General features: G+C 48.5%; 1 protein-coding gene across 5 annotated transcripts in view; it reads right to left on the bottom strand.

The window, feature by feature from the left end:
• Positions 1-15,256, bottom strand: part of SAG (S-antigen visual arrestin) — a 48,188-nt gene extending 32,932 nt beyond the window's left edge. For 4 of the 5 annotated variants that reach the window (XM_023188603.3, XM_031936545.1, XM_023188604.2 and 1 more), the window contains exon 1: positions 6,844-8,927. In XM_023188603.3, the coding sequence (XP_023044371.1) occupies positions 6,844-6,918 (75 nt within the window). In that variant the 5' untranslated portion in view covers positions 6,919-8,927. Of the gene's footprint in view, positions 1-6,843; positions 8,928-14,980 lie in introns of those variants that run through there. The other variant, XM_031936546.1, reaches the window with a different exon arrangement.
• Positions 15,257-16,381: the final 1,125 nt, after the last annotated feature.

Here is a 16,381-nt window from a genome sequence, read left to right as displayed (position 1 = left end):
TTGCTTGAACCCGGGAGGCAGAGGTTGCAGTGAGCCAAGAGCGTGCCACTGCACTCTAGCCTGGGCAACAGAGTGGGACTCAGTCTCAAAAAAGAAAGAAAAAAAAAGAAAAATATGCAAATGAGATGTGTGCCATTCATTTGCATATTAAATCTTTTATTTCCAGTTGTGGAATGAAAGGTATCCCCTCTTTGTTACAAGAACTTCCGGACAGGCTGGGTGTGGTGGCTCACCCTTGTAATCCCAGCACTTTGGGAGGCTGAGGCGGGTGGATCACCTGAGGTCAGGAGTTTGAGACCAGCCTGGCCAACATGACGAAACCCCGTCTCTACTAAAAACACAAAAATTAACCGGGCATGACGGTGTGTGCCTGTAATCCCAGCTACCTGAGAGACTGAGGCAGGAGAATTTCTTGAGCCTGGGAAGTGGAGGTTGCAGTGAGCAGAGATAGTGCCACTGCACTCTAGCCTGGGTGACAGAGCGAGACTCTGTCTCAAAAAAACAAAAAAAAGAAAAAAAAAAAAACAGAGCAAAGAGGTGGGAGTTCTGGAGAAGCCCCTGAAATCCCACCAGGTGAACTTCTGCACAGGTAGACCTGGAGCCGTATCCCGAGGGAGCTGGGTGGAGAGGGGATGGCCATCATCTGGGCCCACAGGCCCTGCCCCTGTCCTGCCCCTGGCAGCAAAGGTCTCCACCCACTCATGGGAGAGCAGGGTTGGGTTCCCCAGCCCTCAGCACTTTAACCCATAGGACTGTGCCTTGGTGGTGGTAACCCGGAGTCTCTGCACATGTTTCAGCATCTACTACACAGTCCCAGGCACACAGGGATTCAGTGTTTGCCAAGTGCAGCAACGAATGAGAGCACACTCTTTCACTGAGTGTGGCCCCCCTGGCTGGCCCCCTTCTTCAAATGAATATTTTGTATTCCAGGAACGGCCTGAACCATTTTTGTTGGCATTAAGTCCTCTCCTATACGCTCCCCTTCCACCCATATCAGATGTCCCGAAGGGTGGCCCTGTGTCCTCTAAGGTACTTGCATGATTGATGCTGAAGCGACTTCGAGCAAATACCACTAGAACCCTGGTTTACAGAGAAGATTCCGTAGGACACCTCATACTCCCAGCGCTAAGCGTATTTGGGAGGCCTCATTAGCCTGGGTGGTGTGGAAGCCTGGCATCTGAGAGGAGCGGGCTGACCAGGACACACACTGCTACCTGCTGGTTCCTGCAGTGAGTCCCAGCTTCCTAAACACTGTGGGTGAATTGGCCTTGCCCTCAAGATCCCCTCTGGGGGGCTGACCAGGGTGTGTTGCCCTAGTAGATTCCCTGGTCTTCTGGCTTCTGGGCAAGGTGGACCAGACGTTTGCCCCCACCTTGCCTGCATGGTGACCAGGTCTGGGGCTGGCACAGCCCCCTAATGGGGATCACAGTTCCTGGCAGGTAGCCCTGAGGGCCTTGGGGTTCTGAGACTTGTGTGATCCCTTAGCCCCAGGGAGGTGCCAGCGCCCAGCTGCTCGTCACTGCCATGTGGCGCACTGAGTTCTTTCTTGAAATTTTTTTTTTTTTTTTTTTTTTTGAGACAAGGTCTCATTCTGTCACCCAGGCCGGAGTGCAGTGGTACTATCTCAGCTCACTGTAACCTCTGCTTCCCGGGATCAAGTGATCCTCTCACTTCAGCCTCCCAGGTAGCTGGGACTGCAGTTGCATGCAACCATGCCCAGCTAATTTGTTATATTTTTTTTGTAGAGACGGGGCCTCGCCGTGTTTCCCAGGCTGGTCTCAAACTCCTGGGCTCAAGCAATCCACCCACCTCGGCCTTCCAAAGTGCTGGGATTACAGGCATGAGCCACCACTGTACCTGGCTATTTCTTGTGATTTCTTTCACACCTGCCTACACCTTAGCAAACAGCCCCTTTTAAAAACTCTCCTCTGGCCAGGTACAGTGGCTCATGCCTGTAATCCCAGCACCGAGAGACCGAGGTGGGAAGGATCGCCTGAAGTCAGGAGTTCAAACCTGGGTAACGAAGTGATACCCCCTCCTCTGCCCCCTGCCATCTCTCCAAAAAAAAAAAAAAAAGATGAGCCTGGCAAGGTGGTGCCTGCTTGTAGTCTCAACTACTTGGCAGGCTGAGGAAGGAGGATCACTTGAGCCTAGGAGGTTGAGGCTGCAGTGAGCTATGATCACACCATTGTACTCCAACCCTGCTCTCCCACAAAGCGGTAAAGAGATCTTCACTGGTCTCCAGAGTAAGACCCTGTCTCTAAAAAAAAAAAAAAAAATTCTCCTCAAATCAACCTATTTGGAGGCTGCCTTGCAGGAATGGTAACTATTACATTGCTATTCAGCTGCTCAGTGTCTAGTGGCTGCTCACTCCTTCTCTGTGGAATAAACTCCAGGGCCTTGTGCGTGGCCACCCTGAGAGTGTCCCCTCTAACAGCTCCGCTCTTCCCGGGCCTCTGGCCACAGTGGCTCTGCCACAGCTCCCCCAGACACCACAGATTTGTGCCTCTGTTCCTGTTGTTTCCACTCTGAGGCAGGCCCTTCTGCTGCACTTTCACCTGGGGGCAATCCTATCCACGCTTCAGGCGACACCTCAGGGTCCCCATCTCTCCCTTTGCCCAGCACCCCCTGACTTTTGATGCCCCGGGAGCATGTGGCCTGTGATTCCACCTCAGCGTGCAGCACACTGCGTTCTGGGTGTTCCTGCAGGAGCCTGTCTCCTCTGCTAGACTTCGCCTGTCAATTAGGCAAGTGCTGCTTTCATTCATCCCATCCACGGCTATGGAGGCCCCAGCAGCTGCTGGCTACTGAAAATAAAAACTGAAGAAGACATCCCCTTGGTCCCCAAGGTCCCTGCTCTTTGGTTGGGAGCCCAACAAGTGAACTGGCAATTGTGCCCCTGGAATAAATGCCAGGGCAAAGGCTGGTGGGGATGAAGCCCGAGGGGAAGGCAGTGAGGAGGGAAGGAGAGAGGGAAGGCTGTTGCTTTCAAAGGAGGCTCTATCCAGTGGACAAACGGCATAGCCAGGGGACGGGGGACGGTGAGGGCATGCTGTCTGAGCAAGATGTACACAAAGCCCGGGACCCTGAGAATGCTTCTGGAACTGCCAATGGCTTCACCTGCAGGTGAATGGCCACCGAATGGGGATGCAGGCTGCTGCTGAAATGGTCTCATAGGACGTGGCCCGAAAGAACCTCAGAAGACGTTGAAGCATTTTAAGCAGGATGAAAGACTTGAATTAAACAGTATTTAGAGAAGCTAAATAGAGAAATAGCTTTTGGAAGAATTAAATAGCATTTAGAGTGCTTATCATGTATCAAGGGCCAAGCTAAGCACTTTGGCCACATGGTTTCACTTAATCCTCACAGCAACTCAATGAGATAGGAATGGAGCCCATTTCATAGAAGGGAGCACTGAGATTTAGCTCATATCAGCAGCAAAGTGGAGAATGGATCGGCAAGGGGAGGGCCAGTTAGGCAGCCTGACTGTGGTGCAGATGAGGGGCACTGGAGAGTGGTTGGGAGAGAAGAGGGTAGGTGAAGAGAGGACATGTTTCTTCTCTTTCAAAAGGTTTGGTTGCAAGGGAAGAAGAACTAGAAAGGATACAGGGTCGAGGGTAGCTGGTGGTTGTTTTGAGGTGCATAAGATCAGTACTTATTTATTTATTTGTTTTGTTTTGTTTTTTGAGACAGTTTCGTTCTTGTTGCCCAGGCTGAAGTGCAATGGTGCAATCTCAGCTCACTGCAACCTCTGCCTCCCAGGTTCAAGCAATTCTCCTGCCTCAGCCTCCCGAGTAGCTGGGATTACAGGCATGTGCCACCACGCCCAGCTAATTTTTGTACTTTTAGTAGAGACGGGGTTTCTCTATGTTGGCCAGGCTGGTCTCGAACTCTTGATCTCAGGTCATCCACCCGCCTGAGCCTCCCAAAATGCTGGGATTACAGGTGTAAACCACTGCACCCGGCTGGTACTTCTTTTCATGCTCAGACGAAGTACTGGCAGAGAGGAGAGGCTGCAGACACAACCAGACCAATGGCTGAGGCCCCTGAGGTGGCCAACCATGAAACCCAGGGTGTAAGAGGTGCTGAACTTCAGATGGGAGCAAAGCACCCCTTCCACTGCAACAGGAGGGGCAGGGGCAGGACGGGGGCAGGTAGAGAAGTGGGTGATGGAGACTGAAGCCAGCCTTCGGGGGCCCATCCAACAGCCACACACCCCTTCTTCGGGATAAGAGCTGCAAGCTGTGTTCAGTGACCACCAACTTCCACCAGGCGGCGTGCTCAGAGGAGGCCAGCTCCAGGGAACGATTCTTGATTGGCCTGATTCACTGTGATCATCTAATTCTTCTGGCTTGGGATTGGTTTATGGTGGGCATGTGACCCAGTTTTGGCCAATGAGATGTGGGAGAAGAGGCTTGGGAAAGATTTCCTGACCCTTACAAGAGACCCCAGGAAACCACAGCTTCTTCCTTCTGGATGTTGTCAAGTGTGGGTGAGACGCCGGAGCAGGGGCATTTAGCCACCTGCTGGAGGATGAAGGTCAAAGAAGAGGGCAGCATCCGGAGAATCACAGAGAAATGGGCTCAAAGCCCTGGCACCTCATGCCTGGGGCCACACAGACGTCGCTGGCAAAATGATCTGAATACATGAGACAGGAATTGAATTCTCTTTTCCCCACTGTGATGACTTATCTACAGAAACCCTCTACATTTCTGGGTGGAAAGGACGTCTATCTAGGAGCGAGGGGGAAAACAACGTGGGACACCAACACGAGTGGTTTCCTCTTCAGCCAGAAGTTGAGATAAAATGGACTGGAAGATACAACTTGGGAAAGAGCTTGGAGGACGAAAGAATCAGAGTACTTGATTAAAATGACCGAGTTCCTTAGCTAGGAAAGGAGAAGGCGGAAAGCACACAGGCAAAGCCAGATCTCCTGGGTGGCACAGCAAGGATGGGGAGGTTCTTTGGCCCCCATACGGGTTTCAGAAGTCAGCCACAGTGGGCCAGGCCCGGTGGCTCACACCTGTAATCTCAGCACTTTGGGAGGCCAAGATCGGGGGATCGCCTGAGGTCAGGAGTTCAAGACCAGCCTGGCCAACATGGTGAAACCCCATCTCTACTAAAAATACAAGAATTAGCCAGGCGTGGTGGTGGGTGCCTGTAGTCCCAGTTACTAGGGAGGCTGAGGCAAAAGAATTGCTTGAACCCGGGGGCGGAGGTTGCAGTGAGCCGAGATCATGCCACTGCACTCCAGCCTGGGTGACAGAATGAGACTCCGTCTCAAAAAAAAAAAAAAAAAAAACCAGAATGATGGCAAGCTACCCTGTCCAGTAGGGTAGCCACTGCTTAAGGTGGTTCCTGGACACCTGAAATATGGCCATTCCAAATTGACATGTTCTGTAAATGTAAAATACACACCAGATTTCAATAATTCTTATATTATTTATGAGTTGAACTGACAGTTTTTTGGATATAATGGGTTAAAATAAAATATAGCATCAAAATGAATTTCACCTGTTTCTTATTACTTTTTAAATGTGGCTACTAGAAAATTTAAAATTACATATGTGGCTTGCACTGGATGGTGCTGAGCTAGATTTTTTGGCTCATAAGAAGATGCTGAGTGGAGCTAACCACAGACGCTGGACGGTGGACCCTCCCCCATGCCAGGAAGTTCACGGACACACCTGGAGCATCTAACGTGCTCCTGGAGAGTAGTGGAAAGGGGGCAGACTGGGGCCCTGCAGGCCCAGCTGAGGCTTGAGAGTCCCATGGTGGGGCAAGTGCACAGAGAAGGAGTCACATTGATCACTGTCTGGGTTTTACCCAGGCAGGTGACACAAGAGATAGGCAAAAGGCCAAGGGAATCACAGGTAACACTGACAGAACACTGTTTAAATAACCGTGTTTAAATAGTAGGTCAAGGGTTCAAGGCCGGCTAGGAAAAGCAGCAGAGGTGGGGGAGACAGTGTGGGGATTGAGGGATTGGGAGAAAACTGAGGGTCATAGGACTAAAGTCTTGATGAGATTGAAGAGAACCTGTATTTCTGCAGTTCATTCGCTCATTTATATCTCAGTGATCATCCATCTTAGATAGAGACGAAAATAGACACAAAGCTTCCCTGGCCCTCACAGGGTTTGTTTTTTATTTGAGACAGAGTCTCCCTCTGTTACCCAGGCTAGAGTGTAGTGGCACGATCTGGGCTCACTGCAACCTCTACCTCCTGGGTTCAAGTGATTCTTGTGCCTCAGCCTCCCAAGCCTGGGATTACAGGTGCCTGCTACCATACCCAGCTAATTTTTTAATTTTTAGTAGAGATGGGTTTTGCCATGTTGGCCAGGCTGGTCTCGAACTCCTGGCCTCAAGTTATCCCACTTCAGCCTCCCAAAGTGCTGGGATTACAGGCATGAGCCACCTGCCCTGGTCCTCAAAGAGTTTTGACGTTGCTTGTGACTACACTGTACTTGAAAAAGCTCCATTTTTTTTTTTTTTTTTTTTTGAGACGGAGTCTCGCTCTGTCACCCAGGCTAGAGTGCTGTGGCCGGATCTCAGCTCACTGCAAGCTCTGCCTCCCGGGTTTATGCCACTCTCCTGCCTCAGCCTCCTGAGTAGCTGAGACTACAGGCGCCCGCCACCACGCCCAGCTAGTTTTTTGTATTTTTTAGTAGAGACGGGGTTTCACCATGTTAGCCAGGATGGTCTCGATCTCCTGACCTCGTGATCCGCCCGTCTCGGCCTCCCAAAGTGCTGGGATTACAGGCTTGAGCCACCGCGCCCGGCCAAAAGCTCCATTTTTAAAAAACAATAATTTCTATCAAAGCACTCACTGCTGCACCACTCACCGATTTGTCCCGGGAGATCTTCTTGAAGATAACATGGTTTGGTTCGGACTTGCTGGTCTTCCCGCTGGCTGCCATGTTACCTGTCCCTGGTAACTTCTACCACCTTGGGGTGTTGGTCAGGCGTTAGAGGACTGGAGAAAGGTAAGACAATCCTAAATATCAAGTCAAGAACATCCTGGGTATGAAATCTACTCACGAGATGCTGTGCACCCTCACCATTCCCTTCTACCGGCTTCAACATCCGAGTTTCATTGATGAGTCTTTGCTTAGTTTGTATTTTACTGCAGCATGATTTGGGGTGTTTTCAATATTTTTATTTTTCTTGGTAAGCTTCAAACATTTCTCAGTACACCTCACCAGGGAGTCCAGCTAGATTCCAGTGAGGTTTTACTTTCTGGCTAACCTTTGGTGTTTTCACACTTAGCCAGGTTGAATTTAAAGTTCTATCGTGACTGTGTCTAATGACAAATCAAAAAAGTTCCTGAAAACCACAACGTAACTACTTCATAAAGACTGTTTTCAAGAATATATTAATGGCTGGGTACTGTGGCTCACACCTGTAATCTCAACACTTTGGGAGGCTGAAGTGAGAGGATCATTTGAAGCCAGGAGCTGGAGACTGGCCTGGGGGACATAGCAAGATCCTACCAATTTTTCTTTTTTTTTAAAGAATATATTAAAATCCCAAAAGTTCTATTCAGCAATTCCTACTAAGAGATAGCCACTCTGTATTACAATTAAGAGGCCATCTTAGTGGTCTGGAATTAAACATACTCTGAGGTTTTTTTTTTAAGATATAGGATCTCGTTCTGTTGCCCAGGCTGGAGGGCAGTGTCACAATCACAGCTCACCGTAACCTTGAACTCCTGGGCTTGTGATCCTCCTGCCTCAGCCTGCTGAGTCGCTAGGACTACAGGTGTGTGACACCATGTCTAGCTCATTTATTTTTATTTTTGTTTTTTGGTTTTTTTTTGTACAGACTGGGTCTGACTGTATTGCTCAAGTTGGTCTCGAATTCCTGGCTTCAAGTGATCCTCCAGCCTCAGCCTCCTGAGTCGCTGGGACTCCAGGCATGAGCCATGGCATGAGTCTCCTTAAATAGCAAAGTCTTATGGAAACCACACAGAAAAGGTGAAGGTGGGACCTACTGTCTGCATGAAAACGCCCATCCTGGCTCTTCCCCACACCTGCCCCAGGTTTCTGAGAAGGTTTTGGCCTGTGGTGGTCACATACCTTGTGATTTGTCACCAACCAGGTGGCAAGGGCCGGGTGGCAAGGAGAGGGTCTCTGTGCTCTGAGATGATGAACAGCCAGCCCTTGTTCTGAGCAAGCTGGTGCCGTCGCACCAGCTGAGCCTGCAGAGGCACCGCTGAGGCCCCTGGCCTGTGTATGTGGGGAATTTGTAGGCGATCTAGCGAGGATGCCCAGCGTCCAGGTCTCAATGTCTAAAAGCCAAATCCCACTTAAGGAGCAGAGTTGGATTAGTGCTGAGACAGTGAACTGGTCGTTTCAGCAGTTCTAAGCATTAAGCGACACCCCCCGCCCCGTCTCCATACAGACGGTCTCACAGATGTATGAGTCACCCAGCTCACTTGGGGAAGGTTGGTGGGAGGGCCAACAGCTAAATGAAAGCTACTTTTTCTTCTAAACCTCTTTGGATTCTGGAAATAGACTGATTATCCCTTCATTCCCGGGCATTGCCAGGACAGGAAGAGATTTGATTAAACTCAGCAGGCAGCTAATGCGACCTTGGGGGTGGGGACTAAACAAAAAGGTCAAGGAGAAATGTCAGCCTCAAGATGAACCTGGTGTTATGCAAACCAAGCTGGGTCTGTCCCTCTCCTCCACCCGCTCCTACTGACTGAGGGCTTCAGGAGTCCTGCTGATCCCCTCACAGTCTCTGGAACCTGCCTGCCTCCTCCCATCCCCAGCACCGCCTTTGCTTCCCAGGACTGGCCTGACTACATCTATTTCTTTTCTTTTTTTGTGTTGTTTTGTTTTTTGTTTTGAGATGGAGTCTTGCTCTGTCTCCCAGGCTGGAGTGCAGTGGTGCAGTCTCGGTTCACTGAAAGTTCTGCCTCCCAGGTTCAAGTGATTCTCCTGCCTCAGCCTCCCGAGTAGCTGGGACTACAGGTGCCCACCCACCACTCTTGGCTAATTTTGTATTTTTAGTAGAGACAGGATTTCGCTATGTTGGCCAGGCTGGTCTTGAACTCCTGACCTCAGGTGATCCAACTGCCTCGGCCTCCCAAAGTGCTCGGATTACAGGCGTGAGTCGCCACACCCAGCTGACTATATTTATTTCTACCCTCCAAGCCCTTTTCCACATAGAGGCAGAGAGACCTTCTGAGCCTGGACCTGTCACCCCTTGCTTATAATCACCCATTGCTCTTACAATGCAGGCAAAAAGCTTGCAGCCTCTGGAACCTCCGCCTGCCTTTCCTTCCACGCCATCTGCCATGCTTCCTCCTTCCCACTGTTCTTTTTGCCTGGAACAAGCCTCTCCTCTCTCCACTTTGTTGACTCTTCTTGGCCTTTCAGATCTTTGACCAGGAGTCACTTCCTGAGAGGAGCTATCCCCAACCTCCAGGACCAGACTGGAGGCACACTTGCATTTCACTCTTTTTTATTTTTTTGAGATAGAGTCTCACTCTGTTGCCTGGGCTGGAGTGCAGTGGTGCCATCTCGGCTCACTGAAGCCTCTGCCTCCTGGGTTCAAGCAATTCTCCTGCCTCAGCCTCCTGAGTAGCTGGGATTACAATTGTGTACCAGCATGCCCAGCTAATTTTTGTATTTTTAATAGAGCTGGGGTTTCGTCATGTTGGCCAGGTTGGTCTCGAACTCCTGGCCTCTTGAAGTGCTGTGAGTACAGGCATGAGCTACCGTGCCTGGCCGCATTTCATTCTTGGTTGGGAATTATTCTACGGTCTCTCTTCCCTCACGGGAGTCTAGGCTCCACGAGGGCAGGGCCTAGGCCATTGCATTTCCCTCACTTTTGTCTTCACAGTGCCCAGAACAATGCCTGCTCCCAAGAACACCCAGGGAATGGATGGAGGGGACTCTGTGACCACTAACACACTTACATGGGGGACTGACTTGGGAATGAAACGAGTATATGCAGAAAGCTTGTTCCAACATTTGGGGTATCAACATCCACTCAAACATTCCAGTGGCTTCCCATCTAAGTCTAGACAATGCTTGCCAGGTCTGGCATGCTCTGGCCCCCCCGTTACCTCTGACTTCATTTCTCACCACTCTCTCTCCCTTGTCCACTTCGCTCCAGAGTACTGACTCTGTTTTCTTTTCTTTTAGAGATAGGATCTAGCTCTGTCACCCAGGCTGGAGTGCAGTGGTGCAGTCACAGCTCACTGCAGCTTTGAACTCCCAGGCTCAAGGGCTCCTCCCACCTAAGCCTCCAGAGTAGCTAGGACTACGGGCACATGCCACCACACCCAGCTAATTCTTTACAATTTTGTAGAGATGGAGTCTTGCTATGTTGCCCAGGCTGGTCTCGAACTCCTGACCTCAACTGATCCTCTCACCTCAACCTTCTAAAGTGTTGGGGTTACAGACATGAGCCACCACCACTGGCCTGCTTTTCTTTAAACCTCTGTCTAGGCCTTTCCACTTGCTATTTCCTCTCCTGGAACACTCTTCCCACAGCCGGCGACATGGTTCACTCCTTCAATTGCTTTGAGTCTTCACTTCAATGTCACCCTATCCTTAGCATATTCTTTTGTTGGCCTCACCATACCTGAACTGCAAAACCCCTATTTTAAAACACAAAGATTATTCATTGGTGTTAAAACCATCAGGTGAAGAGTTGATGGGAAAATGACTGTAGGACTGAAGTGATGCCACATGGATCATGCTGTCATCCCAAGGTGCATGGCAGACACCAGGGTCAATCTTCATATTGCCGGTGGTGTCAGCCACATGGGATGTGTCCCTTGGGGTTAACTTGAATCCATGAGCCTTCAGACATCATTTCTAGTTTATTGGAAATACAAGGAATGAGCTACGTGACACAAGTGAATTGCCAGACAAATCCAAAAAACAGTGCCATAGAAATGGGTTACTAGGCCGGGCGCGGTGGCTCACACCTGTAATCCCAGCACTTTGGGAGGCCGAGGCAGGCAGATCACGAGGTCAGGAGTTCAAGACCAGCCTGGCCAACATAGTGAAACCCGTCTCTACTAAAAATACAAAAATTAGCCAGGCGTGGTGGTGGGCGCCTGTAGTTCCAGCTACTTGGGAGGCTGAGGCAGAAGAATAGCTTGAACCCGGGAGGTGGAGGTTGCAGTGAGCTCAGATCATGCCACTGCACTCCAGCTTGGGTGACAGAGCGAGACTCTGCTCTGTCTCAAAAAAAAAAAAAAAAAAAAAAAAAAAAAGGGGGGTTTATTATATTAAAAGATGCTAAGGCACTCGACACCCAGATGTCATGTGCAGCTCCAGACTGAATACACAACTGGCCAAAAAGGATGTGTAGGACATTTTCGGTTCATTGGGAAAATCTGACTGTGGTAAAATGCCTGGAGTAGAAAGGTGAGAGACTGTGACAGAACCAAGGTTGTAGAATGGTGCGTGTCGCACATCCACGTTTTGAAAACACACAGAGGCTATGTATTTGTGTATATATACATATATGTACATTTACAGAGCACTTTGAGAGGCCAAGGCAGGTGGATTATGTATTTGTGTATATATACATATATGTACATTTATTGAGCACTTTGAGAGGCCGAGGCAGGTGGATTATGTATTTCTGTATATATACATATATGTACATTTATTGAGCACTTTGAGAGGCCGAGGCAGGTGGATCACTTGAGCACAGGAGTTTAAGAACTGCCTGGACAACATAGTGAGAGCCCATCTCTATAAAAAGTAAACAAAATTAGCCAGGCCTGGTGGTGTGTGTGCCAGTGGTCCCAGCTACTTGGGAGGCTTATGTCAGAGGACTGTTTGGGCCTGGGATGTTGAGGTTGTAGTGAGCCATGAGCATGTCACTATATTCCAGCCTGGGCAACAGAACGAGACTCTGTCTCAAAAAAAAAAAAAAAAAAAAAAAAAAAATGCATATACATTGCATATGCAAACACACATGCGTATACATACGAGCATATTTACCCATATACATGCATGTTCGTATGCATGCTATACCTATGCATACTCTGCAAGAATACACCTTAAGTTAACATTGGTAGTCTCTGTGTGGTGGAAATGGTAAGTTTTGTTTAAATCTTCTTGTCTGTAATTTTTCACATTTTCTCCTATGATCATTTACTCCTCCTATAATAGAAAGGTTAAAATACAAAACTATATTATATATTATAAGTGAGGTGTGGTGGCTCATGCCTGTAATCCCAGCACTCTGGAAGGCGAAGGCTGGAGGATGGCTTGGGCCTGGGAGGTTGAGGCTGTAGTGAGCCATGATCACACACCACTGTATTCCAGCCTGGGTAACAGAACGAGACCTTGTCTCAAAAAAAGAAAAAGACAATAAATAGGGCCAGGCACAGTGGCACACTCCTGTAATCTGAGCACTTTGAGAGGCAGAGGCAGGTGGATCGCTTGAGCACAGGAGTTTGAGAACAGCCTGGGCAACATAGTAAGACCCCATCTCTATAAAAAGTAAACAAAATTAGCCAGGCCTGGTGGTGTGTGTGCCAGTGGTCCCAGCTACTTGGGAAGCTTATGTCAGAGGACTGTTTGAGCCTGGGATGTTGAGGTTGTAGTGAGCCGTGACTATGTCACTGTATTCCAGCCTGGGCAACAGAACGAGACCCTGTCTCAAAAAAAAAAAAAAAAAAAAAAAATGCTGTGCCGGGCACAGTGGCTCACACCTGTAATCCCAGCACTTTGGGAATCAGAGGCGGGCGGATCACTTGAGGTAAGGAGTTCGAGACCAGCCTGGCCAACATGGTGAAACCTCTTCTCTACGAAAAATACAAAAATTAGCTGGGTGTGGTGGTAGGCACCTGTTATCCTAGCTACCTGGGAGGCTGAGGCAAAGAATCACTTGAACCTGGGAGGTGGAGGTTGCACTGAGCCGAGACTGCATTCCAGCCTGGGTAACAGAGTGAGACTCTATCTCAAAAACAAACAAACAAACAAACAAAAAACAAAACAAGTCATTCTTCTTCTTCTTCCTCTCTATCTTCATTGAGATATATATATGAAATGGGTGAATTTTGAAATAGAGATAGACATAGATGAGTGTAGGCAAATACATATAGAGGTAAAATGTATCTATTTAATAACCAACAAAATTCACCCATTTTGAGTGTACAGCTTGATGAGTTTTGGTCATCATATACATTGTGTAACCATCGCTGTGATCAATTCCACCACTCCCCAAAGTTCCCTGTACCCATTTCCATCAACAACTCCATCCACCCTCCTGCCCCAGTCAATCACAGATCTGCCTTCTGTCATTAGCTCTGCATATTCTACAATTTTACAGCACAGAAAAGTTAGAACAACAATAGACACCCACACAGTCAACTTCAAGATTTGACAATTAACATTTTGCTGCCTGCACTCCTCTGTATCTGTTTTTTCCCTTTTTAACCATTTGAACGTACATGCAGACATCATGACACTTGACCCGTATCTCAGAATGCAGTTCCTAAGCATAAGGACAAAGATGTCCGTTCTTTTTATGAAATAACAATCAAGAGTATGTGGTAGTTTAGAAAAACGTCCTTACTTGGCAAAAATTAAAAGCTGGCAATCTTCCCCTAGATTTATTTTTGAGAATTACTGGTCTATGAATTCTCAGAGTCTGGGCACCAGTGGATACAGCATGCTTGTTCCTCTGGGGTTGGCTTCCAGTGAGACAATGCTTTGAACTCTGTGTTTCATCTCCAAACACTAAACACAGCAGCCGGCTTGCCGGGCAGGGGAGGTGGGGGCGGGGTGGAGGCGTCCAGCTAAGAGGTTTATAGGCTTTGGGGTGGGGTTGTCGTCTTATGGGTTTACTGGGGCTCATGCATGAGGAAAATGGGTAATTCTGCTAAACATCAGCTACAAAATGAAAATCTCGTGTCCTCATTGCCTTGATTTTACTGAAGCAGAGAACACCTGGGTAGTCTGAAGTATGGATAAAGAGTGCCAGGGAATCGGAGCTTTTAAAAGTCACGTTAATTCCAACATGTATCTCCTAGACTCAGTCAATGAGTTTAAAGAATAGAGGGCTGTTTGGGGTTGGGCTGGCTAATAATATCTGAAATCATCAGCGCAATCCTGTGGGTCTGCAAGGTAATGAGAGACCTTTAAAAAAGAATCACTTTGTTCCCATTCCATCCCTTACTTTGATCTCCTCTGTTAACATCTCCAATAAATTACTGAATGCTTCCAAGGATGGGGAAATCACTATCTCGCTGGGTGTGTTGGATATCCATTTATTTTTCCAAATAGCATAAAGACTGAAAAAAACTATCATTTACTAATTATTAGCATTTACTATTAGTAGTATTTACTAGTATTATTTACTAATTAGAACTAGTAAATTATGATTTACTAATACTAAATTATCAGTAAAAAGAGTGAAAAATTACGTTAGGATGGAACTGGCTTCCCTTCTGCTTCTCTGCATCGCTCGAACTTAATCTTTTCCGCACGTGAATCCTTCCACGATTAGCCTTGTAGGCACTGAAACCCTCTCACCACCCTGGGGGGCCCACCCCAGGCAGATTTCCAGTGCCTGTCTGGAGGCACTGTGCTGACAATGGTACTCAATGTTGCGGGTTCCCATGTAACAGGAGCATGCTGTACAAACAGCCCCAGAGGGAGTCCTGGGTTCTTGGCCTACTGCTGAATCCATTATGACCTTGAGGGAGTAGCCTGGCCTATTTCCTTTATCGGTCTGAGGGGACCCCCCAGCTTGCTTTGTCGTGCAAGGTGGAAAGATTCATGGAATGTGCAGATGGCCTTAAGAAGGTCAAGTCTTGTGCAGGACAATCCTGATCAAGATTTTCTCGTCCTCTCCAGCGGTGAGGCTCACGTCTATCGTGTGTGCTTCTTCAGCCTCTGGTCATGCCACCTGGGCCTCAACACTAAAGGGGGTTCTGACGATGATGAGGTTGCCTCTACAGAAGAGTGGAGAGCCAACCACGAACTGAGGGCTTACCCTGGGATCCCTGGATGGGCTTCAGCATCTGTGAACCTAAGCTGCATGCAGTTATGCAGATATGCCTTTTTCTGGGGAGAAGGCTCACAAGTTTCCTTCAGGTAGATCCACCACTACTGATCAAAAGCGTCTGAAAAGCACTGATCCTCTTTCTTGCTGGAATTAGAGGGGGTGGTTGCACAACATTGTGAATATATTAAATGTCGCTGAATTGTTTACTTTAAAATGGTTTATGGTATGTGAATCTCAAATTTTTTTTTCTTTTGAGACACGGTCTTGCTCTGTCACCCAGACTGGAGTGCAGTGGCACCATCATGGCTCACTGTAGCCTTGACCTTTGGGACTCAGGTGATCCTCCTGCTTCAGCATCCTGAGTAGCTGGGATTACAGGAACGTGCCACCACACCAGGCTAATTTTTGCATTTCTAGTAGCAACAGGGTTTCATCATGCTGCCCAGGCAGGTCTCAAACTCCTGGCCTTGAGTGATCCACCCACCTCACCTCAGTGTTGGGATTACAGGTGTGAGCCACCATGCCTGGCCTACTATTACATTTTTAAATGATTCTCTCTTCCTTTCAGCTAGTTATACTTTGGGACAATCTTGGGGCTGGTTTGTTTTCCACTAATTCTACTACTATAAACCCACCATGTGCCAAGCACTCTGTCGGGTGTAAAGCATATGACGGCCCTGAGATCTCCTTAGTCTCTTAGGACCATCCGGGTGTACTCCTGGGGGCAACAGGACTTACGGCTTCCTAACTAGAAGCCAGGCTGTTTACAGTTTATCTCTTACCGCCTGGCTCACAAGCATGCCTACCTATCCTATCCTCACTGTAGTTCTCTGACAAACATGAAGCCCAAAGCCAGAATTCGCCTGCCATCATCTTCCTGTGCCTGGGGTCAGAGCAATCCACAGTGGGGGCTGGGCCCACAGTCATGTGCAGGTCTAATGTCCCCACGTGAGATGTAAGTGTATGCTTATGGAGAAGCCAACCACATCCAGTGTGGGGCATTCAAAAAAAGGTCAGCAAGAATTACTGTTCTAGAATACATACTCAGCGCCTGTAATCCCAGCACTTTGGGAGGCCGAGGTGGGCGGATCACGAGGTCAGGAGATGGAGACCATCCTGGCTAACACGGTGAAACCCCGTCTCTAATAAAAATACAAAAAAATTAGCCGGGCGTGGTAGCGGGCACCTGTAGTCCCTGCTACTTGGGAGGCTGAGGCAGGAGAATGGTGTGAACCCCAGAGGCAGAGCTTGCAGTGAGCCGAGATCGTGCCACCGCACTTCAGCCTGGGCGAGAGTGAGACTTAAAAAAAAAGTGACCCAAGGATAGTGACAAGGGCTTGCTTATACACGGATGCTTGCTTGCTTGCTGTGCCAGCAATCCCCTCAGCA

This window comes from Piliocolobus tephrosceles, chromosome 11, assembly GCF_002776525.5.
Source record: "Piliocolobus tephrosceles isolate RC106 chromosome 11, ASM277652v3, whole genome shotgun sequence".
Classification (NCBI taxonomy): domain Eukaryota; kingdom Metazoa; phylum Chordata; class Mammalia; order Primates; family Cercopithecidae; genus Piliocolobus; species Piliocolobus tephrosceles.
Note: the sequence above shows the minus strand (reverse complement) of the source record. Positions and strands in the feature narration are given on the sequence as shown.